Genomic DNA, 27,616 nt, shown 5'->3' on the forward strand with positions numbered 1-27,616 from the left:
CCTCTTGTCTTGTCGAGGACGTGACACTGTATCTGTCAGATTGGCAGTAACTGAGTCCTGTGTGTTTTAAACCAGCAGCTGTACCAAGTCGTGGAGGTTTTGGGATGTTTTCCAGCCTTCCCATGAGCTAGCTCTTGTCTTACATGTGGCTGGTCACTCTGCAGGGAGGTTTCTTGGTGTGACATCGTGTCTCTGTCAGTGTAGACCTTTGTACGTGCTTTTGGTTCCCAGGACCACCAGCCCTCAAAGACACACACACAGTTTCTCCACTAACCCTCAGTCCCCTTCCCATGCTGGGCCTGACCCTGCAGACTCTTGGTTGCATGAGTGACCTGCAGTCCTGAGAGCAAGTTGTGTCAGCTGGAGCCTGGAGCCCTGGCCAGGATCACGTCTCCTTCTCCTAGGGCCAAATTCTAGGAGATCATGAGGATTTTAGGAGGATCATGAGGGTGGTGAGACCCCAGCCCAGGTTGCCCAGAGAAGCTGTGGCTGCCCCATCCCTGGAGGTGTTGAAGGGCAGGTTGGATGGGGCTTGGAGCAGCCTGGGCTGGTGGGAGGTGTCCCTGCCCATGCAGGGGGTTGGAACTGGATGTTCTTTAACATCCCTCCCAATCTAAACCATCCTGTGATCCCGTGGGCTCACGAGCTGAGACAGGCAGGAGGTGATGAAGACAAACAGGCACCAGGAAGCAGCAAGAGCAGAACTCAGATGGGTCTCAGCCGTAAAACCTCAGCCACACTGGCAGGCTGCAGTTGCAGAAGCTCAAAGCATCTCTCTGTGATGGAAGGAGGAGCCCTCCATGATGAAAGGAGCCCTTCACAATGGAAGGAGTCTTCCATGATGAAAGGAGTCTTCCATGATGGAAGGAGCCCTCCGTGAGCCAGCAGCTCCCTCCACTATGCAGCTCCCTGCCTGCTCTCGCTGCCACCTTGGTGGGCCATGGCCCAAGCCCCCTCCCTGCCCTGGCCCTGTGTCAGCCCTGCATGCAGCATGTTCCATGTCCCCTCGGCGCGGCTCGGTCACCGACGGCCGCCGTCCCACCGGACTAACCTGATGCTGTTTGTGTGTTCCAGTCGCTTGGTTTTCTTTCGATCCTTCCTCTGCCCACGCTGACATCATCTTTTCTAATGACAACCTGACTGTCACCTGCAACAGCTATGATGACAGGGTTGTGCTGGGGAAAACGGGCTTTTCCAAAGGGCTCCATTACTGGGAGCTGTCGATCGATCGATACGATAACCACCCCGACCCGGCCTTTGGCGTGGCACGCATTGATGTCCTCAAGGATGCCATGCTGGGCAAGGACGACAAGGCCTGGGCCATGTACGTGGACAATAACCGGAGCTGGTTCATGCACAACAATTCACACACCAACAGGTACGTGCTCTGGAAACGGGGTCTTCCTCCCAGAGACCACAGCCCAAGTAAGAGCTTGTCGAGTGGCACCCACAGGTGCCCGCGGGAAGGGTGACGTGGCTTCTAGTCGCCTCTGTCAGAGGATGTGCCCTCACCCGAGGGGAAGGACAGCCCAGGGCAGTGGTGCATTCCCCAGCATCAGACACTTCTAAGATTGGGGCTGGACAAGGCGCTGGGCCATCTTGTCTAGATGGTGCTTTTGCCAAGAAAGGTTGGACCAGATGATCCTTGAGGTCCCTTCCAACCTGGTATCCGCTGATTCTCTGCTGATTTCCAGCCTCGCTCCAATATCCCTTCCATGCCTGCTGCGACTCTTCCTGTGCTGTCTCTTCTTCTTCTAGCACCCCCTTCCTGTTAACACTCAAAACCTTGCAACAAGAAAACAGTGTTTGCCATTATCCCTGTGCCTCCATGGGGCAGTAGGACTGAGGGCTCTGAAGCTTGAGGAGAGCCTGGGGTCACCTCCAGCCTCAAGGGCTGTCCCCTGGTGGGTTAGGAGGTTTTGAAGAAGGCCCGGCAGAATACTCCCCAGGTCTGCTTGCTTTCCAGCAGGGTTGTGTTTCTGTGGATGCTCTAGGGGGTAGCTTTGCCCTCGGGGACATCGAAGCAAGTGGAGAGGACTTCTGCAAGAGGCTTGAGGAGGAGGTGCCCAGGGACTTAGAGCATGGCTGGGATGGGTGCAGGTCATGGCCTGGCTCCTGGGTGAGCTGTGAAGTTCAGCATCATCAGTCCTTGAGGTCCATGGCCTGAACCCTGAGCCAGGAGCACAAGGGTCATGAAGCCATGGAGATGCTCTGATCTTCTTCTCACCCCCACAGAACCGAGGGTGGGATAACAAAAGGCGCCACGGTGGGAGTGCTGCTGGATTTGACCAGAAGGACACTGACGTTCTCCATCAACGAGGACCAGCAAGGGCCTGTGGCCTTCGAGAACCTGGAGGGCCTTTTCTTCCCCGCAGTGAGCCTCAACAGGAACGTGCAGGTTGGTGCTTTCACCACACTCTGGAGCTCCAAAGCAGCATATCCCACTGCTGGGCTTGCTGGCAGACCCCCTCTAATGCTGCTGTCCCTGCAGTGCATGCTGATGCTCAGCTCTGGGGACTTCGTGGAGTTAGGGAGGGCTCTTGTGCAGCAGGGGTGGCTTGGGAAGAGCTAAACTTACACCCTAAACCACCTGAGGTAAATGAGGACAGGCCTTCCTGCAGCCTCTGGCTCCCTGCTCCAGGTCTCTCCATCAGGGCTGCTGAAGCACCAGGGTGCTCTAACCCTCCCTGCTTGATTGTAGTTTGACAGCTCCGCTTTGTGACACTGGTGAGGCTCTTGTGGGGTAGCTCTCACAGCTCTCCCAGGACACAGACAGGAGCACCACCAGGGAGGACACCCTTTAAAGCCTGTTTTCCTCTGAGGAGTTTCAAACCCCTCTTCTCTCCCTCTCTCCCAAGCTCTCAGCTCTCCTGAGCATCACCAGTCAGTGGCTCCCTGGGCCTATCCGGTATTTTCCTCTTTCATTTTTCTTCTCACTGCTTTCATCCCTGCTGTCATCTCCCCCAAGGTGTCTTTTACATCCACTGAGCCTGGCTTTGGCACATCCTCCCTGCCATCCCATCTCCCACCTCCAGCACTGCACAAGTGTCCAGGCACATCCTAGGAGACGTTGTATGTCATGGGTGACCTCAGGGTGTTGAGCATTTTGGCAGGGTCTTCTGCAGGGGATGGGGCAGAGGCACCAAGTGGCCTCTGTAAATTAGGGATCTGTGGATTAGGAGGTGTTCTGCCATGTTATCCACTGGGATCCAGGACATACCATGCCCTGCTCCCAAAGCAGTGACCATTTTCCAGCTGCACTGGAGCAGAGGTTGGTTGCTACCATCCCAAACCCTGGGAGCATCCCTGCTGGAGTGTCCTGGTGGTTAATTGGGACCCATTAAAGAAACCCATCTCATCTGCACTGGTTTTAGAGGTTGCTGTGTTAATTTGCTGTGGTAAAAACATCCTGCTCAATGGTGGGTTTCCTCCCTACCACAATCTTCTGAACAGCCCTAACAGACTTCTGACAAGACAGAAGTCCCGTGGGATGCTGATAAAAGGCTGCTGATAAACCCAAGCCAGTCATTATCCTTCTTCAAAGGTGGAGAGTAATTAAAAAGGACTCTAATTAGGAGGGAAATAATAAGATGAAGTTTTCTATAAATCTGTATCTGAATGGGAAAACACTACTGTTTCAATAAAAGAAGGACTTGTGCTTTCCTCCCAAATCCAAGCATTTATGGAAGGAGCTGAATTACCCCTGCACAGCGTGGGGGTTTGCAGGACCTGGGGCCTGGCCTAGTCATTCCATAAAAGTGGAGCCTTCCCATATCCCTTCCTAGACCAGGGTTTGGAGCCTTCCCATATCCCTTCCTATGGACCAAGGTTTCCCTAGAGCATCAGGTCTCCCGTATTCCTTTCACTTTCCCTTTGTCCCTGTCTTGCAGTCCCTGCCTCCTCCCTCCCCATCCCCAGATGGTGCTGGGCCAAGTGCCTAGCCCCGTCTTCCATAGAATCATGGAATGGTTTTGGTTGGAAGGAACCATTAAAGGTTGCATTTGAGCATCCCTCCACACCATAGCATGACCCTGCCCCAGCTTCCCTGCTGCAAAGGTCCTTCCTTCCACCAGCAACTGGCCACGTCCCCTCCACTGTGTAGCCCATGCTTGGCTTGGGGGATTTTCAGAGGTCTTCTTCTATACTTCTTCTGCACCTTCACTGTCCTTCAGGGCCCTCCATACCCTTTTCTCCATCCCATCTACAGAAAGACCCGACTGCTGCCATGCCCCCGCCTCACCTCTCTGGCAGCTGTTGGCTTTGTCCACAGGGAATGTTTGGGGCTTGGTACCACTGGTACCAGCAGTCTCACATCCCCCTGGAGCTGTGATGGGGATCCTGCAGCACAAGTCACGGAGCAGCAAGATGGAGCCACCACCACGGTTCTGATGGTGGCCTCTCCCACCCTCCAGACCCCTGCGAGGATGTGCAGCGGGACAGGGTGGGCTCCCTGCAATGTCTCCAGCCTCATCCTGCCTCTCCCTGGACACCGCTCCTGCCCTCCCTGGGGACAAGGTGCCGGCAGCCGTGCCACGGGCTGTCCCACCAGGCAGGGGAGGACGCAGCTGAGCCCGGATTGTCTCGTTGCAGGTGACGCTGCACACCGGCCTGCCGGTCCCCGAGTTCTACGCTTCGCGCTCCGCCATGCAGTGAGGATGCTCCCGGAGCCGGCTGCCCCTTCTCGGGAAGCAAAGGAGCCAGCCTGTTCCCTCCCGCGGGACAAGTCCAGCCCCAGAGCCACCCGGTCCCTGCTCTGCCACCGGCTGGGGAGCGGGAGGGGAAGCGGGAAGGCCGAGCCCGGCTGCTGAGACCTTCCCTGGCCTGGTCCCTCCCGCGCTGCCCTGTGTGTGTGCGCTTCGCTGTGTAGCTCTTTTTGGCTGATCAAGTCCTTAGGTAGCCTGAGATGTTCCTCTGTGTCTGCTTTTAGGTTTGGTTTCTACTGATTTGAATTGGGGGGGGAGGTTTAGGGGCAGGTTGGGGGGGTTTGGGGAGGGCAGTTTTGTCCCGTTTAGCAAAGCACTTCCCCCTCCCGTGGGGCTGGCAGGAGGGACCCCCACACACACGCTTTGGCCCACGCCAGCCCTGTTACTTGGCAGGATATTTCCTTCCCCCTCCCCCCCCGTGGCCTTTCTTGCAGAGCACCCTCGGTCACGCGTCGAGGTGGGTCCTGGATTACCAGTCAAAGTCTCCGTGTCCTTCCCAAAACACCCAGCCCTGTCCCTTGTGCCCCCCAAGGCATTTCTGTGGGGCGCGAGGTAAAAGCTGCCCTGTCCCCAGGTGCTCTGGGTGCGGGCAGACCCTCGAGTCCCCCCCCCAGCTCCCCGCAGCCCGGCACACGTGCCACAGCCATAGGCCAGAGCAGCCTCCACCAGGCTCTCTGGAGATTAGTGTTTATTTTTTTATAGTTGCCGCATAAAGCCTAGCCTTAAAAACTACCTGACGGTGTCCTTCCCTTCACAGGAGAATTCATTCTGCAGCGAGGGAGCCTGGGCGTGGGGATGGGAAATGGGGATGGGGAGGAAGGAGAGCTGGCCACAGCCCTGCCACGCGCTCAGGAATCCGTGCCCGCTGCCCTGCCTGCTGCCGGCAGCAGTTCATCCCCCTCCACTCCCCACCCTGACTTTCTGGTAATCGAGAGGCAGGAGAGGAGCAGGAGGTGTGGTGGGCACCGTGCCTGGTGCCAGCCCCCGTTCCCATGCCCAGGGCACCTGCATGTCCCCACGCTCAGCTCCTCAGTCCCTCCCCGTCCCCCCGGCGTGTCCAGCCTGGCCAGAGAGCTGCAGCCCATGGATCTGGGGGTGGGGGGGATGCCACGGGAGTACAGGTCCAGTAGAAAGGTGTAAATAGACATTCCCTTCCAGCCTGCCCTCCTCTAGGACAGTCCCATTCGTTCCCTTGTTGCTCTAGGGTTAAGTTTACCTAATTTATTGGATGGGTGCTACTCTCTTGTTGACTCACACCGAGGAGTTTCTCTCAGCTGCCGGAGAGCCGCGTTGCAGGACGACACGGAGCAGCTCTCTGGTGAATTCCTGAGGAGCCCCCGTGGCCGGCTCACCCGGGGCTCCTCTCTCAGCCATTATCCCCCGTTCTTTAGGATGTTCATGGTGCTTATTAGACTCCCAGTGATTGTACCATGTCACCCCTGTACCGCGATGGTAGCTGCAAACAGCCGCTGTGCTGGAGAGTGTCATGTTCGCTGTTCCAATAAAGGACTTTTATGAGAGAAGGGCAGAGCTCCCCAGAGCATCTCTGTGCCAACCCAGCCCCAGTTCCTGGCTCCAGTTCCCATCTCATCCCCCTTGGGGCAGCTCAGCACATCCCTGCACTGCCCCTGCTGGGAGGCAGCAGCAGAGAACGGACAGAACTCAGTTCATGGGAGGGAGGGGAGGACAGGAGCCAGCTGAAACCAGCCCTCTCCCTCCGGTGGTGACATGGCCAGCGAGGCAGCAGCACCCCGGGGGTAGCAGGGATGGAAGTTTTCCACCCCACAACCAGGAGATGCCCCAGGAGGGAGACAGATCATTGCAAACCCTGTGTTACACCTGCGGGGGTCTTGGGGACCTAACCCAGGCACAGCCATGAACCCCAAACCCAGCAGCCCCACATAATGGGGAGTCACAGGATGGTTTGGGTTGGAAGGGACCTTCAAGATCATCCAGTTCCAACCCCCCTGCCATGGGCAGGGACACCTCCCACCAGCCCAGGTTGCTCCAAGCCCCATCCAACCTGCCCTTCAACACTTCCAGGGATGGGGCATCTGCAGCCATCAGCAGAGACCTTTGGGGGCTGAGGGATGATCCTGGGTGCCAAGGAGCTGGGATGTAAGGAAGGAGGGATGGCATCCAGTGTGAGGGAGGGGTCACCTAGGTTAGATACAGACCAGCATCTCCCCAGGGGGACAAACAACCCCAACACCAGATCCTGCCCAGAGACCCATCCAGGACAAGAGATGGTGGCAAGGACCAGGTGGTGGAGATAAAATTATCTAAATGAGATGTCAATGTTGTGAGGGTCACTTCACACGTGGAAGAGCCCAGCATCACTGTGGTGCAGTGCTGGTGGCATTAAAATCCCTTTGAGGGGGGGAAGGGGTGTGTTTTTCTTCCAGAAATAGGGGCAAACACTACAGGATGAGTGGTGTTGGTGCCAATTCTGCAGGAAATGCCAGGAAAGTTCTTCAGGGGCCTGAGAAGGTCTTGCTGTTGGGGTATCAGCAGCTGCTCTGTGTTTCCTCAGAGTCCCTCAGGAGAGGTTTCCAGTGTGAGGCCTCTGAGCTCATCACAGGCTCGAGTCCAGGGCTGAAGAGAGAACCTCTAATGCGTTGCATTAAGTGCATCTGTGTCTCGGAACAACGCTCGAGCTTTCCAGAGAGGGAACACGCCCAGGAGACCAGAGATCCAGGAAACTGCATCCTCCCTGCAGCCTGCCTGCAGTCATGCACAGGGGGAGGGCAGGAAGAAGCCAGGGCCAGAGGACATCAGCCACCCGAGGAGAGGTGCCAGAGGTGAGGGCAGAACCGCTCACCAGCTGCACCCCAGCTCCAGCATCCAAAGAGGGCAGTGCTGGAGCCCTCAGGCTGCCCAAACCCACCCCAGGCTCTGGCAGCTCTAGGAGCACTTTGCACAGCTGCCATTGCCACCAGGGGTGGAAAGACATCAAATACCTGCTCTGGGCACCGAGCCCCTGCCCAGCACCTACTGGCAAGGAAACCATGCCCAGGCTCCCACCTGGACAACGATCCTTCCATCTGCCCTGTGAAAAACCAGGAAGACGGGCCACATTCCCTTCTTTCTCACGTGCAGTTTGGGCTGGTTCCTGGGCTTCTGGCGAGCTGCTCTAGCCCTTTGCCGGGACCCAGATCAGCGTGGAGCTTCTTGCTGCTGTGTCCCAGCCAGGGTGACCATTGGGGTGGCAGGTGTGGCCCGGCCAGCCCTTGGCTTCGTCTTGCTCTCTTCATCCGTAGCGGTTCAGCCTCGCAGGAGGAAGAGGAAGCGGTGTCGGCGCCCTAGGCCAGCTCTCCTCGCCCTCCGGAGGAGCGGGAGGCTGGGCAGGCACCGGGCTCTGCCCGAGGAGGCGGCTGGGAAGGGCCGGGGGCGGATCGGGAAGGACCCCACGCCATTTCCAGAGGGATTGCGGAGCGGGAAAAGTGAGGAGGCGAGGGGAGAGAGAGCAGGGAAGATGGCTGCGACGGCCGGGGGTGGGGGGGGGGCGGACAGAAACGGGGTGCGAGGGGAAGGGGGTGGTAACACTTTCCGTCTCGGCTTTGGAAGCGGCTTTTCCCTTCGGGACGGGCCTTTCACGCCCCCCCCCCCCCCCCCCCCGCGCACCCACCGCCCCGGTCACCGCGTGGGGCTGAGGGGGAAGACCCCGAGAACCCTCCGCTGCGGCTGCGCCCGGGGGGCCGTGCTCGACCCCCGGCTCCCTGTCCCCCCTCCTCCGGTCACACTCCCGGCTACACCGCCGCTTTGCGCCTGCCCGGGGTCTCCCCCCACACCCCGCTTTGCACCCTCCTCTCTGCACCCCCAGGGCAGCGGTCCTTAGCATATCCCACCCCCCCTGCACCCCCGGCTGGCAGCCCCCCCAGGCTCGCCTCCTTTGTACCTCCCCCCGTTCACTCCATGGGCGCTGCTCCTCAGGGTGCCCTCCCTTTCTTCCCGTGCACCCCCGAGGGCCTGTCCCCAGGGTCCCCCCGTCCTCGGGGCGGTGCTCCCCGGTGTCCCCCCCCTCTCTTTGTACCTCCCTTTATGCACCCCCGGGGGAGGTTCCCGGGAAACCTTTTTTGCACGCTCACAGTGTCCCTTCCCATTATACACCCCCCCCCCCGGGACCCCCAGTTTGTACCCTCCCCGTGCACCCCGAGGGGCGGTCCCCGGGACACCCCGTTTTGCGGCTCCCGCCCCACGAGTGGGCGGCCCGTCCCCTCCCCAGGGTGCCGGTAGCTCGGCCCCGGGGCGGTGCCATCCCAGGGCGGAGGCGGAACCCGGCACCGGTGGCCAAGCCCCATCGCGACGCTGTTCTCCCCCCCCCCACCCCCCACAGTGTCCCCCGTGTCCCCCGCAGGGATGTCGCGCCCCTTGTCGGACCAGGAGCGGCGGAAGCAGATCAGCATCCGCGGGATCGTGGGGGTCGAGAATGTGGCCGAGCTGAAACGGGGCTTCAACCGGCACCTCCACTTCACCCTGGTCAAGGACCGCAACGTGGCCACCCCCCGAGACTACTACTTCGCCCTGGCCCACACCGTGCGGGACCACCTGGTGGGACGCTGGATCCGCACCCAACAGTACTACTATGAGAAGGACCCCAAGGTGGGAGCCAGGGGATGCTGGGGCAGGGGGGGTGCGGGGGAACCCTGCTTTCCAGGAAGGGTGGTGGAAATCAGAATTATTTGGGCTGGAAAAGTCCTTTAAGGTCGTCGCATCCAACCCTTGAACACCCATCCATCCACACACACACACACACACACACACCCCCCAGCGTTGTGGCTGGGCTGGGAATTGATCCGACCCGGGGAACGCAGGGTGGGGGCATCAGAGGATGGATGGGGGGGCGGGGGGGGCTTTTTTTTTTATTTCCTCGGGTTTAGGGACGTTCCCCTTAACTTTGCCAAGTGAGGGGACTGGAGTGTAACGAGCAAGGCCACTGGCCTTTGCTTTGCAAAACAAACAGAGCGCAGCTTGGCCGGGAGCTGGGAGCAGGGCATGGGAACAGCGTTTGTTGTCCCGCGGCTCTGGCGTGGGTGCGATCTACCCGGAGCAGCTGCAAAGCCTTCTAGGGTCAATTAGTTGAAAGGCTTAATTGAACCCGAAGCCGGCCACAAGCGGGGCTTGTTTAAAATAGGCACAAGCTCAGTGATCCTGAGCGTGGAAGACACGGTTTGTGCAGGAGTTTCTGGGCTGTGCTGGCTTGTGCAGAGCGGGGCTCCGGGATTAAGCAGTAAATCCCCTCCTGACACCTGGGCTGTCGGCTCCAAGAGGCCCTGCAAACACCTCACTGGGACCATGCCAGCCCTTGAGAGCTCAACCCCCCTCCCTGTGCCAGAGGGAGAAAAAAGGATGAGCCTCTTCCAGAGCTTGGGTCTGGGAACTCTCCCAAGTTGTGCTGGGTCTCGTCCACCCACTGTTGCTGCTCCAGCTCTGCTGGGATCAAACCAGTAATCCCAACCGATCCTGCCCAGCACATCCCATCACCTTCCCCAGCCTGACCCTGCGCAGGTCCTGTGGAAACCTGTGGAGTCAGCACCTTCCTCCAGCCTAAATCCTTCCTTAAAACCTGCCGGTGCTGACAGCGGGGGATGTTTTACCCGAGCCTCCGCCTCGCCGGCTGCATCCTGCACCCATCGTGCCACCCAGAGGGGACAGGAGAGCGTGCCGTGCCCCCTGCGACCAGCCCCCGGGGACAGCAGAGGAAACCCGTGTCCCCGCGGCTGCCGGACGTGCCCAGCCCCGGTGGCTTGCTCGGTTTTCCTGTTGCTCTGCAGCTCAGGGGACGTTTCCTAACTCTTCTTTAAACTTTAAACTTTGTACCGCCATGGCCACCGGCGCGCTCGGGGTGACCATCCTGGAGCTGTCCCTGCCTCCCAGACAGGGTGCTGGGGCTTGTCCAAACCAAACTGCCTCGGTGCTACCCTCTTCCTGGCGTGGGGAATGGCAGCAGCAGGAGCCCGGCCACCTCTGAGAAGCCCAGCCCACACATTCCCAGTGCAAACCAGCCTGCTCTGTTGAGTCAGGGTTAGTCAGGGTTTTCTGTCTCGTTTCAAGATAGCACCCAAGAGCAGCTTCTAAGGTCCAGAGGAGCCTGCTCCAGCCCTACAGAAGGTGACCAGAGGGTGGTTTTCTCTTTCAGAGGATTTACTACCTCTCCCTGGAGTTTTACATGGGGCGGACGCTGCAGAACACCATGATTAACCTGGGGCTGCAGAACGCCTGTGATGAAGCTGTCTACCAGGTAAGGACCTGGACCAGGAGGGCTCCAGGCACTCCAGCTCCTGGGGATATTCATGTTTTCTGGCGCCAGCTGAAAACCTCTCCTTGAGCCACAGGAGTTGCCTTCACAGATATAAACATTGCTCCAGAACCTGCTCTCCAAAGGCCCAGGGCTGCTGGCTGGTGTTGGGCCATGCACTGTTGAGATGGAGGGTCCAGCCCATACGCTGCAAGGATGCTCATGGTTGTGTGTTCAAGGTCATTAGTAGCTCTAATCAATGGCAGAGGGGATTAAAACCTTGGTCTAAGTCAACCCCAGCCTGGCACTGGCACTGCCTGGCATTTGGGTTATCAAAGGTTTTGGGGTGGCTCCTTCCCCTCCTGCCCTGTGCTTGCACCTGTTGTGGCCAACGTGGCTGGGGTGGCAGCACAACAGTGGGAGCAGCTTTCCAGCAAACAAAGGAGAAGAATTTATTTTTAGGTTGGTTTGTTTGTTGGGCTTTTTTTAGCAGGGGTTTCTGGGTTGGGTATTTTTTGTGGCTTCTCCTTCTCTGGAAGTGTTGAAGGGCAGGTTGGATGGGCCTTGGAGCAACCTGGGCTGGTGGGAGGTGTCCCTGCTCATGACAGGGGTTGGGACTAGTTGATCTATAAGGTCCCTTCCAACCCAAACCAGTCTGTGATTCTATTATTTAAATATTTTTTTAATCTGTTGACCTTGCTCTGAGGGCAGCTGGTCAGGAGGGGTGAGGGGGGGAGAGAAAGAGCCTGGGATGCTTTGTGTTGGGAGCCCGGAGATGCAGAAGGTGTGAGGTTGTTTGGAAATCATCCTTTTTGCACTGCTGGGTGAAACTCTGGAGGCAGATCCTCCTTACTGTGGGTGCTGAGGCCCCCCCGGACACAAATGCCAAACATTTCTAAAATAAAATGTCTGGCATATAAATCACTTCAAGTATTTCTGTGGGCATCAAGGGCTGATGGTGACGCTCAGAGCTCTCTAGTCTGTAACCACGAGACACCAGCAAGGCTGAGGGTGGTGCTGGTGCTCCTGGTGTTGTCTGTGACCGACTGATTTGGGAGAAGCTGCTGCCCAGTTGCCCATGAGCTGTGCAGGGTCTGGCCCTCCCACAGGTGGGACTGGGGCTGTCCCTGCTTGCTGTGACCGTGGGACATCAAGCCAAGGGTTTCTGTGGGAAAAGGTGGCTTGCCCTGGCAAGGCACCATCTTACTTCCTGCTGAGCTGCCCACGGAGCTTTGCATAGGCAAAAATTTTCCTTCTCACAGCCTCCCAGGCTGTAAACTTTTCATATCCTTGTAAAAGTGGTTGTAGCTGCTTCTCTGGGCTTCTCCATTCCAGGGTGATGCCTGGAGCTGAGGGACGTGCCTGCCCCGTGGGGCAGTGCCTGGAGTTGGGGGTTGAAGGTGCTGGGGGTTGAAGGTGCTGGGGGAGCAGGAACACAGTGCCTGCCCTGTGGGGCATGGAGGGAGGGAATGATCCCTGGGAGACCTGCCTGGAATGTGTGGGACCACAAGAGCAGCACCCTGGAGATGGCTGGGTGTCCCCTCACCCCCAGGATCTCATCCACGGTGAGGTCAAGGGCACGTGTGTCCCTTGTAAAGGCTGATGGGGTGACTTGAACACCAGAGCTGGTCCCTGCCACACCGTGGAGTAACAATGGAGGGGAGAGGGGCTGCTTTGAGTGTGGAGCCCCATGTCCCATCTGCCCAGGCGAGTCCTGCAGGCTCAGGTGCCTTTTTCACCCCTCCTGAAGCCCACCTGCAGTGGGTGCAGAGCAGCATCTAGGGGTGCATGCCAGCAGAGCCTCCCCTCCATAGGTCTGGGCAGCTCCAAGAGCCTCCAGCCCATCACCTTCTCCTTCTCCTCTGTAGCTTGGGCTGGACATGGAGGAGCTGGAGGAAATCGAGGAGGATGCGGGTCTTGGCAATGGTGGTCTTGGCAGGCTTGCTGGTGAGTGAGCCCCCTGAAAGGTCTCATTGCCTTTGGAGCCTTCACACTCAATGTGTGTGTGGGGGGGTGCCCACACCCGGGGAGGTTCATTGCTCCAGCCTTTCCATGAATGGAGCAAGAGGCACGGGATGGCTGGAGAGCAGGTGGCAGTGGCTGCTGGCCCTGGCTCGTGTCCCCACGGGGTGGCTGCTGGTGGCCATCGGCTCTCCACGGGGAGAAGAACCCACTGTCTCCTGGGGTTCCTGGCTCCCAGGAAGTGCAGCTCCGTGCTCCCCTCTCTCCCTGGCAGCCTGCTTCCTTGACTCCATGGCCACCCTGGGGCTGGCAGCCTATGGCTACGGCATCCGCTACGAGTACGGCATCTTCAACCAGAAGATCCGGAACGGGTGGCAGGTATGGATGGAGGCCTGGGGACCTCACCTTGTCCCAGCACAGCCCAAACCCTGAGTCCAGCCTCCCTCTTAGACCAGGCCAAAATCAGGGAGTATGGACACTCCCATGGCTGGAGCCAGAGCTGGTGCTGCCATACTTGAGCAGGTTGCCCAGGGAAGTTGTGGATGCCTTGGTCCTGGAAGTGTTGAAGGGCAGGTTGGATGGGGCTTGGAGCAGCCTGGGCTGGTGGGAGGTGTCCCTGCCCATGGCAGGGGGTTGGAACTGGATGATCTTTAAGATTCCTCCCAATCCAAACCAGTTGAAGATTCTATAATATTTAAACCTTGTCAGATGTTTCCTCAAATAAGTTTAACCAACCCAGTGTCACAGTTCCCAGCAGAGCCCATCAGTTGCTTGGTGGAGTGGAGCAGATCCTCCCCGCTAATGAGCAAAGCCACAGAGCAGGCAAGGGTGGAGAAGTCCTGTCCCTGCTCCTAGCAGGGTGGGGATGGTACAGGGATGGTGTGGGGAAGTCCAGGGAAAGCCAGATCCAGCCCCATCATCCCTGCTCCAGCCCCTCAACCCTGGGATTTAAGTATCAAAGGGTGGAAGAGGCTGTTTTGCAGATGCAGTGTAAAATGTGGTGGGAGACAACCTTGCAGAGCCAAAATTTAGAACAGACAAGACTCCAAAGCATCATCCCCTTTGCCACAAGCAGCTGGGGCCTTTCCCAGCCACCCTCCATGTGGCAGGACCCAGGGAGGTCCCCAGGGCTGGGTGTTCCCATCACTGCTCTCCATCCCTCCGGCAGGTGGAAGAAGCTGACGACTGGCTCCGGCACGGAAACCCCTGGGAGAAAGCCCGTCCCGAGTACATGCTGCCCGTCCACTTCTACGGCCGGGTGGAACACGGGGCCACCGGTGCCAAGTGGGTTGACACCCAGGTATGGGTTGGGAGTGTATCCCCTGGGGTGCTCCCCCTGGCTGGCTGAACCCTGGGCATGGGTCCTGCCAGCATCCCGGCCGGAGAGGGTTGCAGCGGCAAGGCTGGTTCCCTGGGATGGAAAAGGCAGTGGTGGAGCAAACTGAGGAGGAGATGGACATAGGGATGGGGACAGGTTTTGCTGCTCCATGCCTGCAGGCAACCCAAAAGCACCTCCAGCGGGTCTGTGTGCTATGATGGCTTAAGTTAAGCCTCTCCTGACCCTCGCAAGCTTCTCTCTATCCCCTGAGCCACTGGGCAGACCCAGGGGAGAGCCAGGCTTGGTGGCATCTACCATACGTGCCACCCTCTGAAGATGGATGCAACCCTGAGCTCACTGCTGTGGGAGGGACTGTGGGATGGGAGGGCTCTGGAGGAACATGGGGGGGTGCAACAGCAGCCCAGGTCCAGCTGCTGTGCCTGTGTCCCAGGTGGTGCTGGCCCTGCCCTACGACACCCCCGTGCCCGGGTACATGAACAACACAGTCAACACCATGCGCCTGTGGTCGGCTCGGGCACCCAACGACTTCAACCTGCGGGACTGTAAGTGGGTGCTGGGGGTGCTGAGGGGGCTGGGCCACCAGGGGTCCCCTGCACACCTCACCCCTCTGCCCCTCCCCAGTCAACGTTGGTGACTACATCCAGGCCGTGCTGGACAGAAACCTAGCGGAGAACATATCCCGTGTCCTCTACCCTAATGACAACGTGAGTGGGGATGGAGGGGTGTCCCTGGTCTAGGGGTGGATAAAGGTTGAGGAGCAGTTTACATTTTTACAGAGGTGGACTTTATGTAAAAATGGAGTGATGAGACAAAGGGGAAGGGTTTCAAGTTGATAGAGGGGAGATTTAGATGAGACATTAGGAAGAAATTCTTTGCTGTGAGGGTGGTGAGACCCTGGCCCAGGCTGCCCAGAGAAGCTGTGGCTGCCCCATCCCTGGCAGTGTTGAAGGGCAGGTTGGATGGGGCTTGGAGCAACCTGGTCTGGTGGGAGGTGTCCCTGCCCATGCAGGGGGTTGGGACTGGATGATCTTTAAGGTCACTTCCAACTAAAACCAGGCTGGGATTCTATGAAGCAGGTGTTACAGCCCCTGTGTTTCCCCTCCCAGTGCCCCGATATCTTTCCTTGCAGCCAAGATTTTCAAGCCAAGAACAGGTTTTGATGATGCTTGGGAGGGTCTGGTGGTCGTGGATATAAACCTGGTTGTACCAGCACATCTCAGACCCCCTGTGCTGAAATCTGGAAAGTGAGAAGGTGCTGGGGGGTAGATCTGCTGGGGGCAGCACTGGGGGCTCACACCGTGCTGTGCTGTGGACCTGTGCCGGTGTGGGGAGCTCCAGGAAGGTGCAGCTCTTCCTGAGCAACGTGGTGTGATCCTTCTGCTGCTCTGCACCCAGTTCTTCGAGGGGAAGGAGCTGCGGCTGAAGCAGGAGTACTTTGTGGTGGCTGCCACCCTCCAGGACATCATACGCCGCTTCAAAGCGTCCAAATTCGGGAGCACAGAGAGCGTCCGAACCGTGTTTGATTCCTTCCCCGACCAGGTACGAGTCAGGGTTCCTCTGACATGTGCCTTGGAGCTCATTTTGATGCCTCCCAGATGCCCAGCCAGGGCTGGACAGGTTTTATGGATCCTCCATGGGTGCCTGTGCCCAGCTGACTCGGGCAGTGGGATGCCCGTGTGTCCCACCCCGTGTCCCCACATGCCGCCCCTGCTCTCCCCCCAGGTGGCCATCCAGCTGAACGACACGCACCCCGCCATGGCCATCCCTGAACTGATGAGGATTTTTGTGGATATCGAGAAGCTGCCGTGGACCAAGGTAGGAAGACCTGGCCCCAGGTCCCCTCCACTTGCACCCACCCACCACCAGGGAGCTGAGGAACCAGTTTTTTAGCTGCAGGTGGCCTGGGGATTGATGTGGAGCAGTCAGGTCGGGTTTAACCAGTATGGATTTGGAGGAGCCGGCTCAGCTGTGCTGGCGGTCGCTGTGGGAGGACCATGTGTGGGTGCTGGCACCCACCTGGAGCTGCCTCCACCCTCACCACCAGCTCTTGCCCCGGCAGGCCTGGGACATCACCAAGCGAACCTTTGCCTACACCAACCACACGGTGCTCCCCGAAGCCCTGGAGCGCTGGCCAGTGGACCTGGTGGAGAAGCTGCTCCCCAGACACCTGCAGATCATCTACGAGATCAACCAGAGACATCTGGATGTAAGTGCCTTGGGCAGGGTGGGAGTTCTCACCAGAGAGGGGGACAGGGGTGGCATACGTTGTGCAGTTGGGATTAGGGGATGCACAACCCCATAATGTTGGGTGTGTGGCCAGGTGGCTCTGGCTGGTATTTTGGGAGGCTGGTGTCTAGGAAAGCCCTTCCCACCAGTCTGTCACCATCCCGCAGGCAGTGGCTGTTTTTGGCCCAAACTGGCCATGCATGTTCCCACAAGCCTCTCTCCATAAGACGTTGAGGACATTGCTTTGGCCCCCTCCTTGGGAGCCGTTGGGTGGGACATCCCAAAAGCCAGCACTGCTCACCTCCTCTCCCACCCCCACCGGCAGCACATCGCGTCCCTCTTCCCTAACGACGTGGACCGGCTGCGGAGGATGTCCCTGATCGAGGAGGAAGGCACCAAGAGGATCAACATGGCCCATCTCTGCATCGTCGGCTCCCACGCTGTCAACGGCGTGGCCAAGATCCACTCCGAAATAGTCAAGACTCAAGTGTAAAGCCCAGGGAGGGAGGTGGTGGTGGAGGATCAGCCTCGGCTTGGCAACAGCGGTGGTGCCAGGTGGGTGAGCCTGAAGCTGTCTTCTCCTTGTCCTCACAGCTTCAAGGACTTTGCGGCGCTGGAGCCGGAGAAGTTTCAGAACAAGACCAACGGCATCACCCCGCGGCGCTGGCTCCTGCTCTGCAACCCGGGGCTGGCCGAGCTCATCGCTGAGGTAACAGCACAACCTCCCACCCTTCCCAAACCTGAGGGGTGCTCCTCCAACCTCAGCCATCCACAGCTTTTAAATCAAGCACAGGATGGTTGGGGTTGGAAGGGACATCATCCAGTCCCAACCCCCCTGCCATGGGCAGGGGCACCTCCCACCAGCCCAGGTTGCTCCAAGCCCCATCCAACCTGCCCTTCAACACTGCCAGGGATGGGGCAGCCACAGCTTCGCTGGGCAACCTGGGCCAGGGTCTCACCACCCTCACAGCAAAGAATTTCTTCCTCATGTCTAACCTAAATCTCCCCTCTTCCAGTTTTAACCCATTCCCCCTCATCCCATCCCTCCCTGCCCTTGTCCCAAGCCACTCCCCAGCTTTCCTGGAGCCCCTTCAGGCACTGGAAGGTGCTCTAAGGTCTCCCTGGAGCCTTCTCTTCTCCAAGCTGAACACCCCAACTCTCTCAGCCTATGTCTAGAGCAGAGCTGCTCCAGCCTCTGGTCATTTTTGTGGTCTCCTCTGGACTCAAGCTCTGCTTCCCTCTCATCCAAGTCCTGTGCTCCTGCCTTCCCAGCACTGTTGGCTTTGCTGGGCAGGAGCAGCGTGTCCAACAAAGGTGACCATCCCCATCCCATGGTCAACCTGTGCTTTGTCCTCCTGTTGCAGAAAATAGGGGAGGACTACGTGCGGGACCTGAGCCAGCTGACAAAGCTGCACGAGTTTGTGGATGACGACCTCTTCATCCGGGAGGTTGCCAAAGTGAAGCAGGTATGGGGTGGGGGCAGTGGGGACAACGCAGGGGAGGATAGGCTGGGGGCTGACGTTCTCCTTGCCCCTCACCCAGGAGAACAAGGTGAAGTTCGCGCTGTACCTGGAGAAGGAGTACAAAGTGAAGATCAACCCTTCCTCCATGTTCGACGTGCATGTGAAGAGGATCCACGAGTACAAGCGGCAGCTGATGAACTGCCTGCACATCATCACCATGTACAACCGTAAGCCACCGCCTGCCACGAGGGGACAGGCTGCCCAGGGGTGCACCAGCATCCCTCTCCCCCTACAGCAGAGGCTGACACCACACTGCTGTCTTCTCCAGGCATCAAGAGGGATCCCCTGAAGCTGTTTGTGCCAAGGACAGTGATTATCGGGGGCAAGGTAAGTTGGGTTGGGGATTCAGGTGTTTTCGGAGGAAGTCCTTGAAGAAATCATAGACTCATGGAATGGGTTGGGAGGCACCTTCAAGATCATCAGGTTCCAACCCCCCCTGCCATGGGCAGGGACACCGCCCACCAGACCAGGCTGCTCCAAGCCCCATCCAACCTGCCCTTCAACACTGCCAGGGATGGGGCAGCCACAGCTTCTCTGGGCAACCTGGGCCAGGGTCTCACCACCCTCACTGCAAGAAATAATTTCTCCCTAATATCTCACCTAAATCTCCCCTCTTGCAGTTTAAAACCATTTCCCCCTTGTCCTTTCACTACAAACCCTTATAAGAAGTCCCTCCCCAACTTTCCTGTAGCCCGTTCAGATACTGGAGGGTGCCCCAGGGAGATTTGGATGCAGGTGTTCTCCTGGGGTTGTGTTCCCAAAGCCCTCTGGGAAGCCCTGAGGCAGCACTTGTTGGCTTCAACTCAAGCAAGGTTCTGTTAGTCATGCAAGCCCAGAAAAGCTTGGTGGCACAACACGTGAGCTGGATGAGGGAAGGGAGCAGGGCTGAGTGGGTGCTTCCCTCGGCACATGGGATCCGGGTGCTCCTCGCCTGTTCCTGGCACCAGCCCTCTGGGCTTACCCGTGGCTTTTCTCCTAGGCTGCCCCAGGGTATCACATGGCTAAAATGATCATCAAGCTCATTAATGCTGTGGCTCACGTGGTGAACAATGACCCCATTGTGGGCAGCAAGCTGAAGGTCATCTTCCTGGAGAACTACAGGGTCTCACTGGCAGAGAAAGGTAGCCCACGTGGGGCACACTGTGGGGACCACCTCATGGCTGTCCACCAGCCCATGGCTCCACCGCTGTGAGACAGCAGATCTCATGTTTTTTCAGCACAATTGAAACCCAGAGCTGGTCTCCATAAGCCCCTTGTGTCCATGTGTTTGGTTGGCAGTGATCCCTGCTACCGACCTGTCGGAGCAGATCTCCACGGCGGGCACCGAGGCGTCGGGTACAGGCAACATGAAGTTCATGCTGAACGGGGCTCTGACCATTGGCACCATGGATGGAGCCAACGTGGAAATGGCTGAGGAGGCTGGAGAGGAAAACCTCTTCATCTTTGGCATGAGGGTGGAGGACGTCACGGAGCTGGACAGGGAAGGGTGAGGGCTGGGGATGCCACAGGGGTGCCACCCCAGGCAGCTGAAGCAGGACCATCTCATATCAACCCTTCCTGCCAGGTACAATGCCCAGGAGTACTACAACCAGCTCCCCGAGTTGAAGCAAGCTGTTGACCAGATCAAGGCTGGCTTCTTCTCCCCAGAGGAGCCTGACCTCTTCAAAGACGTGGTCAACATGCTCTTCCACCATGACCGGTGAGGCCTGGGGTGCCATCCATCCCCTGGGATGGGTATCCCCACCAAACTCTCAGTGCTTGTGCATAGCAGCCCCTTGTGCCAACCGTCCACCCTCTGGCTGATAAGGTCCCATTTTCTGGCCCTGACATTGTGCACGTGGAAGAGCAGTCGATGCTCTACGGATCCAAAAGGCTCTTTACACTTGGCACATTAAAGCCTGGAGTACTTTAAGGCCAAGAAGCATCTGGGCATGCAGCCCTTGCCACAAGATAGGTGGTTTTAGGTATCTCAAGGGCTTTCCTGGCCAGAGCAATCAGCCAAGGGCTGGGGGTGTTTGCACTGGGGAAATGTTTTCCTGGTGAGCTGACACAGGGTGTGTCCTCCCAGGGCACCCATCCAGCCCCTGCTGCAGCACCCATAGGCTGGCAGGGCTCTGTTGAAACCTGGCTTGGGGAGGTTGGGTCTGTCTGAAGTGTTTGTGTTGGAGGAACCTCCAGATCTGGCAGCTGGAGCCCCATGTGCTGCAGCCACAGGTCACCACTGTGTTCCCACCTACACATTTCTGCTGTCACTGACTCTTCCTGTCATCACTTCTCCAGGTTTAAAGTCTTTGCAGACTATGAGGCTTATGTCAAATGCCAGGAGAAGGTCAGCGAGCTCTACCTGGTGAGTGGTAGCCTGGGGATGAGGTGGGGGAGCTGTGATGGGGACACCACATCCCATCTGGGGTCTGGTGGGGCTGTGCACATACACGGGGTCCTGGTGAGAGGACTCCTGGCCCAGCATCCCATCTGGAGAAGGGTTCTAGGTGGGGCTGTGCATGTAGCCGGGTGCCTGGAGAGAAAGCCCCTCCCGGGGCCAACGTGGCACCCTCCAGCCAACACCATCCCCCCTGCTCTCCTTGCAGAACTCCAAGGCGTGGACCAAGATGGTCATCAGGAACATCGCGGCAGCCGGCAAGTTCTCCAGCGACCGCACCATCAAGGAGTACGCCCGGGACATCTGGCACGTGGAACCCTCTGACCTGAAGATCCCACCACCCAACCAGCCCCGGGACGCAGGCGAGGACAAGACCCCCAACGGCACAGCAGCCTAGGGGCCTGGAAACACCACCTTGGGGGGACACACACGTCAGCACCTAACGTTGTCTCTGCTGTCTAGTCTGTGTCGCTGCTGTTTGGCTTTCCCAGGGATGGGGAGCGGGGAGGGGGGGTGGGATTTTGATAAGATAAATGTCGTGGGGAAAGTGAAACCGTGTCGCCGTGTTGCTGTGTAGGGGCTAAAATTAGGACCTGGGATGAGCTGCACCAATGGTACTCCAGGAGAAGGTGCAAGGTGGGGGGTTGTGGGGCTGTGGGCAGGGCAGGGTGGGCAGCACAGCTGGCCACAGCTGGATGAGCCCTTGCAGGACTTGGGGTGCAGTCCCATGGCATCAGTGCCAAGGGTGGGGGGTGTAGTTAAGGGCTGTTTGGAGTCACCCCCATCCCTACCCCATGGTGATGCTCCCAGCCACCTCTTGCATGTTGCTGTCCCAGGAGCTGGCAGCAGGATCTCCAGCCCCCGAGGAACCTGCAGTGACCTTGAGGCAGTGAGGAAGTTTCTCAGTAGTTTGGTGGTTTATTACATACAGCAGTTAAGTTCAGTGCCACGAGAGGGGGGGGTTCCTGGGGTGGGAGGTTGAAGGAGTGCTCATGGTTGCTGCACCCAGCAGCTGGCATCACTTGATGTTCAAGAAGGCTCTGCAACAAGATGCAATAAACCTTATGCTGTGTCTCCCCCTCTCCTGTGCTGCTGGAGATCCTGATTGTTCTGAGCACTGGATGTGGGGCTGAGCTGGGCTTAGGTAAAAGAGGAGCTGGGGGCTGCCCCCAGGGCCACCTCCCCATGACACTTGGGTTGAGGATGGGCTCAGGGAAGCGACTGCAGCTCAAAAACTGATGCCAACAAGAGCCAGAGGGAGGGGAAGAAGCAGGTGGAAGAAAAGTCCCATGGAAGAAGAGGCCCGTGGAAGAAGAGGCCAAGACTAATTCTGTGGCCACCCCCACCACCCATACTTGCTGCAGAGCAGCACTTACTTCACCAGGGCAGGCAGCTCCGGGTTGAATGCTATGTAGTCATGGCCCAGGCCCAGCTTCTCAGGAAAGGTGATAATCTTCACCTTGGTTTTGTCCTTGTAGGCGCTGTGTGCTGTCTCAAACAGCTGCCACGAGGTGGGAAAAATGGTTAACATCATGCACAGGAGACCCCAAATCCTTCCTGACACCCTGGGCCTGGCCACCCTCTGCTACCTCCCCTTCAGCCCCCCAAAAACAGGTTAAGTGAGAAGTCCTCCAACACAAGAAGGACATGGGGCTCTTTGAGTGAGTCCAGAGAAGGCCACAAAGATTGTGGTGCTCAAGCACCTCTGGTCAGCCTGGAGAAGGCTCCAGGGAGACCTTAGAGCATCTTCCAGTGCCTGGCAGGGCTCCAGGAAAGCTGGGGAGGGGCTTGGGACAAGGGCAGGAACTGAGGACAAGGGAGGCAGGGAGAATTGGTTTTAAGCTGAAACAAGGGAGAGTTAGATGAGATCTGAGGAGGAAATTCTGTGCTGTGAGGGTGGTGAGACCATTGCCCAGGGAAGCTGTGGCTGCCCCATCCCTGGCAGTGTTGAAGGGCAGGTTGGATGGGGCTTGGAGCAACCTGGGCTGGTGGGAGGTGTCCCTGCCCATGCAGGGGGTTGGGACTGGATGGTTATTTAGGTCCCTCCCAACCCAAACCAGTCTGTGATTCTATGATGAAGCCAGCACCCAGCCCTGTGCAAGCCCACCCCAAGGTGATGAAGGTCCCCACCTTGCGGCCCAGGTGCAGCGGCACCACGGCATCATCTTCTGAGTGCAGGAGGAGCAGCGGACAAGCCAGCACCTTCACACTGCAGGCAGCAAGCACCGCACCGAGGAGTCACCCCCAGAGCCACCACAGTCACCACAGACACTTAGGAGCCACTCTGGGTGCTGCTAAAACCCCCACAGCAACCCTGACACCCCACCCCAGGCACTGCCTTTCAGAGCTGTCCCAGCCCATCAGTGATGCCCACACCCCAGCACAGCAGCACCCAGGTAACCCCCACCCCCCCTCCCCCCCAAAACCCCAAAAACAGGGTGCTCGAGCTTCAAAACACACAGGTGAAGCAGGTGGCTTTTTTAGCAAAGGCACCCACAACCACGGAGGGGGGGGAGGACCCTGCCACCACAGCGTGTCTGCTGCTCTGTGGTGGGGACTCGAGCACGTCGCACTTGAAACAAAGGAGGTTGGCTCGTGGACTTTGCTCACCAGGAATATTGGTATGTGAAGTTATGCAAATAAAAAAGCCACTTTTAAAGCATGAGTAAGCTGGGCAAGGATGAGTAAAATAAAAGAGTGTGGGGACTGCCTGGTGGCATATGTCCAACCCGCCCCTCCCTGGCTGGGTGGTCCCAGCATCATCCCCACAACCCCCACGTCATCCCCCCTGGGCACTCACTTCTCGTCGCTGCGGAAGAACATGTTGTTCAGGGCCAGGGTGTCCAACAGGAGGTACTCGAAGCCTGGGAACTGGCGGTAGATCTGCCAGGGAGAGAGTTGAAGGGGTGCTCAGTGGTGGCTTTGATTGCTGTACCCTTCCTCTGCTGGGGAGGAGCCCTGGGTGGGTGGGATTGCCACCACCGGGGGACCCTGTGGGCAGATCCCCCAACCCAACACCACAGGGGGACACCATGGGCAGAGCCCTCAGGCTCACCTTGGTGACGGGGATGTGAGCAGCTGCTTCACGGATGTTGGTGTAGGGTGACTCCAGGACAACAGCACCAACCTGGATCCCTGAGCGCAGAGCAGGGCATGGCTGTGGGGGGGGAATGTCCCAGCCCAGGGCACTGCCACACTCCTGTCCCAGTAGCAGCCATGAGGTCGAGATGCCCCTGTCCCACTAAGGAGGACAGGGATGGCCACTTGACCCCACCTGAGGCTCGAGCAGAGAGTGACAGGGCTGCCCGGATCCTCTGTGGCCCCGAAAATCTCTACAGGGGCTCACAGAGTGCCAGGGGGACATGGCAAGGGGCCAACCCAGCCACACTGTCCCTTACCTCGCTCCTCCTGCAGTTTCCTGGCTGCGTTTGTGGCAACCCTGTGAGAAGGGAGGGGACAGTGAGGGGGAGCAGCTGTGATGCTCCAGAGGGGAGCACAGCACCCTCAGAACTCCCCCCCTGCTTTGTCCGCTGGAATTTGCTTTGCGGGTGCCTCCACCAAGGAGCTGTTACAAGCCCTTGGTCCATCCCCAGGTGGCACCAGTCTGGCAGCAGTGTCACAGCCTGGGGATGGTTGTGAGGTCCCATGCCAGCCCTGCACCCACCCTGTCCCCAGGGAGTGTCCCCAAAAGAGGATGCTGCTGTTCCCGCTCCGTGCTTTGGCCCAGTCGTAAAGTGCCAGGGTATCCGTGGTTAGTCCTTCCTCCGTGGGGTCCCCACTGGAGTCCCCATAGCCTGCAGGGGAGACAGCCTGGTGTCACCACCCAGTTAGTGTGAGCAGCCCTGGGAAGAGGAGGAGGGGGTGGTTACTCAGCAGGTGATTTTTACCTCTGTAATCAAGAGCCAGGATGTGGAAGTCAGCAGCCCCCATCGCCTGTCAGAGGAGCAGCACTGCATGATGTCCTCGGGTTGGGGAGGGGGGATGCACCCCCAGGACCCCCAGAGTGGCCAGGCTCACTCTGCCCAGGGTGCCTCTTGGGTCCTCAGAGCCAGCGTGAGCCTCAGCCCCAGCAGGTCCCTGTCACCCCTGCAGGGGAACACTTACCTTCAAGAACTGGATGCGGTGGCTGGAAGCCCTGACGGGGAAAGGGAGGTTAGAGCTGGGGGAGGGGGTTCCAGGCACCCTTCCCTCCAGCACCAGTCCCACTGGGATGAGCTTTTCCAGGAAGGGGAGAGCTGGATGCTCTGGGGTGGGTGGGTTTTGCCATTTCCCTTTAACTCAAAGGGACTTTTCTCAGCTTGCGGGTCAGAAACCGCTGCCGCAGCCCTGGCCCCACAGCACTGCTGCACTGAGTCTGCTAGTTCTCATCAGCAGTCACCAGGCACCCCTTGGGGTCCCAAGCCCCCCCAGCAACTCCCACAGGCACTCACCTGGTCCCCCCGTTGCCATGCAGGTAGATGATGATGGGATGAGCATCCCCAAGGGCCTCCTCGTACCAGTGCTGGTCCTTGCCCTGCGCCTCAGCCCCTCTGCTGCCCGGCACCGTGTGCCTGGGGGGGTCAGAGCAGGGTTACCCCAGGGATCTCCCCCCAGCTTTAGGAGAAGGCCACAGGGCTGTGCCCAGTGGGGATGCTGGGACTATCCTCACTCACCAGATGCCGACTGTGACGCCCGGCTCGGTGTCGAGGTACAGGTTGACAGTGTTGTTCACCAGCAGCTCCGGCCGCCGCAGGTCCGTGAGGAAGGGGAACGTCACTGAGGGAGGAATCACATCAACCCTCACCCCCAGCCGGGGGGTTTGTTGTTTTGGGGGTTGATTTTAGTTTTGCAATTATTTTATTTCCAAAGCGACGTGTTACGTGTTTTTGAAATAGTTTGTGTGGAAGCCAAGGGGAGTGCTACAGCCAGCCCGGGGAGCGGGTAGGCGAGCACAGCCCTCTGCCACCTCCTCCCTACCCCAATTTCCAGCCCCGTCGATGCTGCGTGTGCCCAGATGTGTTGCAACCTTCAGCAGTAAACAGGGTCGGCAGCACCACGTTATTACAGCTTGCAAAACTCCAGGCACCAAGGGGAAAGGTCCCTCCAAGCCCTCCCTGCAAGCCCAGGACGAGGAGAGGGTGCAGCCCCACCCAAGTTTTGGGGACCCTCCCCCAGTCCCCTGAATCCCTAGAGAAGTGGGGGGGGGGTCTCCTCCCCCAACCCCCTGAATCCCTGGAGAGGAGCAGTCTCCCATTTGAGACAGTCCCATGGCACTCACAGAAGTTCAGGAAGACAAATTTGGAGAGCAGGGCAGGGAAGAGGCGGATGAGGATGGGCACGGAGGTGTAGCTGAGGAGCAGGCCCAGGAGGAGGGCACGCAGCCAGGAGCACCAGGCCAGCCGGCCCCTGCAAGGCAGACACCCCCATTAGCACATCCCCTCCCAAGGGCTTTGGGACACGGCAGAGCGGGGTCCCCATTCCCAACCCCAGCTGGGGTAAGCTGGATACAGCAGCTTTTCACCCACAAGGGCCTGAGGTTGCCATTTCCATCCCCCTGGGAGCAGGAACTGGTTCCCCAGAGCAGGGATGTGGGTGGTTTTTGGGAATGGAGCTGAGCTGTGACACAGGAGCCAGTCCCTCACAGCCTCCCACAGCACACGGGCAGGTGGGAAGGGCAGGGCACGCGCCCGGGCCAGGAGCTGCAAGTCAAACCAGCAATAAGGAACAACTGATACTCTGAGGCACCACCCCAAACCCTGGCTGGTGAGACAGGGTCACAGGGGTGTCCCCAAGCCTGGCATCCAAGCCTTGGCAACTCTGGGGACAAGGAGGAAAGTTGGGAAAGGGGCTCATGGGGAAAAGGAGAAATCAGCCCCCAGAGCAATGTCCCCGCAGTGCCACCAGGACAGGGTGGAGAAGAGTGACTACCTCCTGTCCCAAAGGGCTGGGGGACACATCCAGCCCACCCTGGGCTGTGTCCTTTGTGTTGAGCCACCAGCCAGCACCAGCCACAGCCCCTGGGAGAGAAGGGAAAGCCAGGAGCAGCATATTGCCCAGCAGCACCGGCCCTTGTGGGCTGCAGGCGGTTGGGAAACTAGTCTGGATGCACAGGGATTTAGGGCAGAAGTCTGTGACAGGCATCCAGGCACAGCTCCTTCCAGTACACGCCCCGGGCTAACACCACCCTTGCAGGAGCAGATTCAGTCCATTGCCTGCCCCAAGAAGTGCTGCAAGAAGCTGAGAAAGGCTTGCAAAGGGAGGGCCAGGGACCAGGTGGCACAGTCACCTGAGCCCAGGCAGCCTTCCTGGGAGGGTGCAGGGTGGCATGAGTCATGCTGGAGGCACAGGGGGGTTCCTTCAACCCTAACTGCCCCCCAAGAGTCTGGTCTGAGCAGTCCCGCTGCACAGTGGCAGGAAGGGGCCAGCAATGCTCTGGCTGCCACTGCAGGTAATTATTGGGTGCTGCTTTTTGTCTACGCCTGATATGCAAGTGCAGGGGCGAGTGCTCACACCCGCCCTTGCACAACACCTGCAGCAGGGGAGCACTGACAGGTGCAGACCCGGGGGGATGTGCCCACCGAGGGGCACCTCTGGCAGCTGACACCGCAACGGGCCCCCAGACGGCGTCATGGGAACAGCAACGTGACACGGGGACGCGGCCACCACGCGGCATCGTGCCGAGGGGAGGCACGGCCGCGGTGTGGGATTACAGCTGGGCAGGGTGACACGGGGACATTGCCACGGCCCAGGACCACGGCTGTGGCAGGGTGGCACGGTCATGGCCGGGGACACCCACCCACCCACCCACCCACGGGGTCACGGCCTGTGGGGACACAGGAGCACGGAGACAGCGCGGGGTGACCGCCTCGGCAGGGGAGCAGGGCCAGGGCGACACAGCTGCCACCGGAGGACACAGCCAGGGGACAGAACATGCCCTCGGCAGTAGGACCGAGCGCGCACACACACACCGCACGGGGCCCGCAACACGGGGAGCACAGCGCGGCCCCGCCCGGCAGCCGGGGTGCCCGCCAGCGCCTCCGCGGCGAGCGGGGCTGCCCGTCCGGCGGCCGGTACTCACCGCTCCCGCCGGGATGCGCCAGTCTCGCCCTCCACAGGCCCGCTGCCGCCGTCCCCGCCGCCCCGCTCGCCCCGCTCGCCCCGCTCGCCCCGCCGCCGCATCCTCCCGCCGAGCCCCGGCGCCCTCGGGCCCCGCCCCACTCCTCAAGCCACGCCCCCCGCCGCAAAGCCACGCCCACACCCCCCCAC

General features: G+C 59.2%; 3 protein-coding genes across 10 annotated transcripts in view; 2 read left to right on the top strand and 1 right to left on the bottom strand.

Annotated features, from left to right (window-relative positions):
* The window catches only part of TRIM9 (tripartite motif containing 9), a 57,237-nt gene extending 52,288 nt beyond the window's left edge, over window positions 1-4,949 (top strand). For all 8 annotated transcript variants that reach the window (XM_051621154.1, XM_051621147.1, XM_051621149.1 and 5 more), the window contains 3 exons: window positions 1,075-1,378; window positions 2,236-2,398; window positions 4,591-4,949. In XM_051621154.1, the coding sequence (XP_051477114.1) occupies window positions 1,075-1,378; window positions 2,236-2,398; window positions 4,591-4,653 (530 nt within the window). In that variant the 3' untranslated portion in view covers window positions 4,654-4,949. The remainder of the gene's footprint in view (window positions 1-1,074; window positions 1,379-2,235; window positions 2,399-4,590) is intronic.
* Window positions 4,950-8,038: 3,089 nt separating this feature from the next.
* On the top strand, window positions 8,039-21,456 carry PYGL (glycogen phosphorylase L). The gene is made up of 21 exons (XM_051621143.1): window positions 8,039-8,146; window positions 9,061-9,305; window positions 10,843-10,944; window positions 12,810-12,888; window positions 13,178-13,281; window positions 14,072-14,203; window positions 14,673-14,784; window positions 14,864-14,946; window positions 15,638-15,781; window positions 15,965-16,057; window positions 16,302-16,448; window positions 16,794-16,957; window positions 17,063-17,177; window positions 17,833-17,934; window positions 18,011-18,158; window positions 18,260-18,318; window positions 18,971-19,112; window positions 19,270-19,477; window positions 19,556-19,690; window positions 20,272-20,338; window positions 20,580-21,456. Exons 2-21 carry the CDS (start codon window positions 9,063-9,065, stop codon window positions 20,766-20,768), a joined length of 2,568 nt encoding a protein of 855 aa, XP_051477103.1. The 5' UTR covers window positions 8,039-8,146; window positions 9,061-9,062; the 3' UTR covers window positions 20,769-21,456.
* ABHD12B (abhydrolase domain containing 12B) lies at window positions 21,266-26,353 on the bottom strand. Its single transcript, XM_051621182.1, has 13 exons — window positions 26,279-26,353; window positions 25,629-25,756; window positions 25,024-25,126; window positions 24,802-24,921; window positions 24,476-24,506; window positions 24,259-24,304; window positions 24,036-24,165; window positions 23,770-23,810; window positions 23,427-23,506; window positions 23,172-23,254; window positions 22,502-22,580; window positions 21,748-21,872; window positions 21,266-21,411 (listed from the first exon to the last, which is right to left on the bottom strand). The coding sequence occupies exons 1-13, from the start codon at window positions 26,305-26,307 to the stop codon at window positions 21,390-21,392; spliced, it is 1,017 nt and encodes a 338-aa protein (XP_051477142.1). The 5' UTR covers window positions 26,308-26,353; the 3' UTR covers window positions 21,266-21,389.
* Between the last annotated feature and the right edge of the window lie 1,263 nt (window positions 26,354-27,616).

Source organism: Apus apus, chromosome 5 (assembly GCF_020740795.1).
Source record: "Apus apus isolate bApuApu2 chromosome 5, bApuApu2.pri.cur, whole genome shotgun sequence".
Taxonomy (NCBI): Eukaryota; Metazoa; Chordata; class Aves; order Apodiformes; family Apodidae; genus Apus; species Apus apus.

Excerpts from the sequence above, each read along its gene's own strand:
- PYGL (XM_051621143.1), top strand. The coding sequence starts at position 9,063 with ATGTCGCGCCCCTTGTCGGACCAGGAGCGGCGGAAGCAGATCAGCATC. Across the intron at positions 14,785-14,863 it reads CGACTTCAACCTGCGGGACT|TCAACGTTGGTGACTACATC; the intron begins GTAAGTGGGTGC and ends GCCCCTCCCCAG. Across the intron at positions 18,319-18,970 it reads CAGTGATTATCGGGGGCAAG|GCTGCCCCAGGGTATCACAT; the intron begins GTAAGTTGGGTT and ends CTTTTCTCCTAG.
- ABHD12B (XM_051621182.1), bottom strand. The coding sequence starts at position 26,307 with ATGTGTCCCCCAGCCCTTTGGGACAGGAG. Across the intron at positions 24,507-24,801 it reads CATGGCAACGGGGGGACCAG|GGCTTCCAGCCACCGCATCC; the intron begins GTGAGTGCCTGT and ends TTTCCCCGTCAG. Across the intron at positions 24,166-24,258 it reads CCTGGCTCTTGATTACAGAG|GCTATGGGGACTCCAGTGGG; the intron begins GTAAAAATCACC and ends TCTCCCCTGCAG.